The sequence below is a fragment of the Perognathus longimembris genome, chromosome 13, assembly GCF_023159225.1.
Source record: "Perognathus longimembris pacificus isolate PPM17 chromosome 13, ASM2315922v1, whole genome shotgun sequence".
Lineage (NCBI taxonomy): Eukaryota > Metazoa > Chordata > Mammalia > Rodentia > Heteromyidae > Perognathus > Perognathus longimembris.
In genome coordinates, this window is record NC_063173.1 from 51,782,094 (window position 1) to 51,786,147 (window position 4,054).

Sequence of the window (4,054 nt, forward strand, 5' to 3'; positions counted from 1 at the left end):
TTCTACTAAATATTCCCTTCATACCTATGCAGCTATTTATTTGTTCCTTCTGATGAATTTGGGCTTAATTTATTCCTTCTTTTATATTTCCTTAAAGTGTTTCATTGAAATTTTTCTTCTTTTGGCTACAACCATCTGTTGTTTAGCTTCTGAGCTCAGACAAGATCAGGCACGTTCAGGATAGTATGGCCATAGACCCATCTGTTGTTTAGATATCCTCTTTAGAACTGACTTTGTTGTGTTCCATGAATTCATTGTGCTTTCATCTTATTTATGTAAAAATGTTTTAAATTTATAGGTTTAATTTTTTGGTCTATATTTGGGTTTGAACCAAAGATACTGTGTTTATTATGCTCCTACTTGACTTATGCCTGTGTGCCCTGATTTTTGCTAGTTATTCTGAAGATGGAAACTAGTGAGCTTTCCTGCCTGGGCTGGTCTTAGATCAAGGCCATCCTCATCTCAGCCTCCTGAATAGCAAGATTAGCTGATATGAGCCACTGGTGTCCAGCTTCTCTGCTACAAGTCTCTTATTTAAATCTCTGGTTATTTCAGAGCATAACATTTAATTCCCATGTATTCATGTATTACCCAAAATTCTTTCTCTTATTGATTTCTATACTAATACTTTGTGTTTAAATTAGTACTTGGTATTTCAATCTGATCAATTTATTAAGACTTGTCTTCTGGGTTAACATAGCATCTATACTAGAGAGAAAGTTCAATGTTTATTTGGGGAAAAAAGTATATTTTGTTTCTTGAGAAAAAATGCTAGGTAGATACATGTTAGATCCATTGATCTAAAGTATTCTTCATGTGGTTGGAGATTTCACTCAGGGGAAAAGCACTTCTCTATCAAGTATAAGGCCCTGAATTTGGTGCTCAGCTCTGGAAAAAACTTTAAAAATAAAGTATTCTTCAAATCCAATGCACCTATATAAATTTTCTGTCTTTATTATCTACCCATTGTTGAAAGTGGGATACTGAATTCCTTAAACATTTATTATGTTGCAGCTGCTTCTTTCTTTAAGTATTTTAGTGCTAGTGTAATGTGTTTAGATACTCAGGAATAGAGTACACACACATTTACAATTGTTACAGCTTCTTCATAACTTGATTGTGCTATTGTTATGTGCTGGCTTCCTGTGTTTCCTATTTTATTTGAGAGTAGCTACAAGTTCTCCATTTGACTCCATTTGGTAAAATGCCACTTCTCTGTCACTTTCAGTCTTTGACATGAGTATGGTGGACAGAAGTTTACTTCAGTCTTTCAAACACATCCAACTACTCTGTTTATTTGGAGAATTTAATCAAGTTTTATCAAACATAATTACTAATAGGTAATTGGTGTGAGCTCTTTATATCTTTTTTAAAATAGCCCCCAAATTCGAAGTAATTTTGATTTAAAAAATACCTTTATCAGTTTTCACTTAAAAACAAAAAGAAAACCTAAAAATGAAAATTTAAAAAACAAAAACTTTAATTCATACGGAAACAAGAACACCACAAATAGCCAAAATCATTTTACGCTAAACAACAAATCTGAAAGCATCACAATCTCTGATTTCAAAATGCATTCAACAGTAATATCATAAAACCATCATCATAAAAGTGAGAAAAATAGGTACTGGGCACATCACAAAACGCTAATATACATATATGATAGTCAAAGAAAAATGCAGTTAACTTTATTAAAAATTGGCTAATGGAATAGAGTGCTTTCAAAAGAACAATTACAGCCAATTAATCAATTTCTAATCCTTCTCTAATCTTTAGCCTATTTAAAATTACATGGAGGGCTGGGGATATAGCCTAGTGGCAAGAGTGCCTGCCTCGGATACACGAGGCCCTAGGTTCGATTCCCCAGCACCACATATACAGAAAACGGCCAGAAGCGGCGCTGTGGCTCAAGTGGCAGAGTGCTTGAGCGGGAAGAAGCCAGGGACAGTGCTCAGGCCCTGAGTCCAAGGCCCAGGACTGGCCAAAAAAAAAAAAAAATTACATGGAGATACTATTATTGTGTAATAGCCATTTAGAGTGGCTAAAAGATATCAAGTTTGCCAGCGATGTGAGGTATCATTATAGAGATATTGATCCCTCAAATATCAGAGCTAATATAGGATTCCACATTCCCTTATCTGAATATATTAGAATTAAAGAATTAAAATGAATATATCTAATAATAACTAGGTGTTTCATGATAAAAACATGTATACATTAATCCAATAATGAAATTTTGAAATCTATATGTTCATAGGATGAGCTCTGACATTCATTTTATTCCTATAAAAGATGGATTTCTAGTCCCATTAAACTACCTTGAAATAAATGATTTTTTCTAACTATGAATTGTATCTGTATACATATATTTATAATCATACCTGCATGTACAAAGATTCATTTATGTGCATTTCTAATACACCAATTGAACATAATACCATTATTGTCAGTTGCAATCTAAATGCTTTCTTATCATTTGTAAGAGAAGAATTTCACAACACAAAGGGCATCTTGCCAAAACGACTTGTTTTTTTAAAACATGATTTTCATCAACTTTTATTCTGTATGTATCAGTCACTCAAATGCTTTTATGTCAAGGGCAAAGAAATCTCATGCCACTTTAGGAAAAGACAAAAGAAAGTACTCTGTGTGTTTTTTCAATGTAGAATAATATGCAAATTAATTCAATTGCATAAACTTGATATTAAAAGTTTATCTTGAAAATTATCTTAACTTCCTTACCTTAGCTCTCCTGAACACTAACAAATGAAATGTCAAAATGTTTTAAACCATATTACAATCTGACAGAACTAAACATCTTTGCTTGCAATACAATAAATAATTATGTACTTCTTTAATGGAAATGTTTATTTATTTTAAAAGTTTATTCAGAGCCTCTTTCACATCTTTATTCCTTAGACTGTATATCACAGGATTCAACATGGGAAATACCACAGTGTAAAACGTAGAAACAATCTTGTCCCTGTCTAAAGAATAGCTAGACCGAGGGCGAGCATATATGTAGAGGATGGAGCCATAGTACAAGGTCACAGAGGTCAGGTGGGAGGAGCAGGTGGAGAAGGCCTTGAGGCGGCCCTGCTTAGAGCGCATCCTCGCGATGGTGGCGATGATGAACAGGTAGGAGGCCAGGATGAACACGATGGGGCTAATGACGTTGGACAGCAGGAGGAAGAACAAGACAGCTTGGTAGCTGTCTTTCTTGCCACAAGCCAGCTTCACCAAGGGTGGGATGTCACAGAAAAAGTCATCAATTACATTATCACTACAGAAATGCAAGGAGAATGTGTCTTTGGTGATGATGACAGAGTTAACAAACCCACCAAGGTAGGAGGCTGCTACAAAGAACACACATAGCTTGAGAGGCATGGCCTGAGAATACAGCAGGGGCTTTGAGATGGCCACATAGCGGTCATAAGCCATGGCAGCCAGCAGGTAACACTCCGTGTAGTCCAGGGCAGCGGAGAAGAAGAACTGAGCCACACAGCCAGCAAAGGAGATGCTCTTGTCTTCAGAGATGCAAGTGATGAGGATCTCTGGTGTATAGACGGAAGACAGCCCAAGATCCAGAAAGGAGAGATTCCCAATGAAGAAATACATGGGTGTGTGGAGCCTGGGGTCATTGCAGATCAGCACAATGAGGGTGAAATTTCCTGCCATGGTTAATGCATACACGACAAGGAACAGCCCAAACAGGACCCTCTGCTTCACAGGGTCTGTTGTGAAGCCCAACATGATGAACTCTGTCACAGTGGCATTGTACACCTCCATGGTTGTGGGGAATCTCACCTGAGACGAGAGACATGAGAGTTCATGTAAGGTCACTGTGCTCAATCAATCAGAACAGGTCCAATGAATACATCTTATAAAATGTACTTGTGTGCAGTGTTTGTTTTCTTCTTTTGGAAAATCTAGCTCAATGCAAAAGAAGGGACTGGTTAAAAGATATTAATGGTCACATTATACTTGATATATGCATAACATGTAATTCATGAAATTTTTCAGCATAGACACTTTAACCAAAGCACCATGCTAT

General features: G+C 36.3%; 1 protein-coding gene across 1 annotated transcript; it reads right to left on the bottom strand.

Moving 5' to 3' along the window:
- Nucleotides 1-2,871: 2,871 nt before the first annotated feature.
- Nucleotides 2,872-3,789, bottom strand: LOC125362041 (olfactory receptor 1013). Its single transcript, XM_048360696.1, has one exon. It carries the CDS (start codon nucleotides 3,787-3,789, stop codon nucleotides 2,872-2,874), a length of 918 nt encoding a protein of 305 aa, XP_048216653.1.
- Between the last annotated feature and the right edge of the window lie 265 nt (nucleotides 3,790-4,054).

Bases quoted from the DNA above. Each gene is read 5' to 3' on its own strand.
- LOC125362041 (XM_048360696.1), bottom strand. From the start codon at position 3,789: ATGGAGGTGTACAATGCCACTGTGACAGAGTTCATCATGTTGGGCTTC.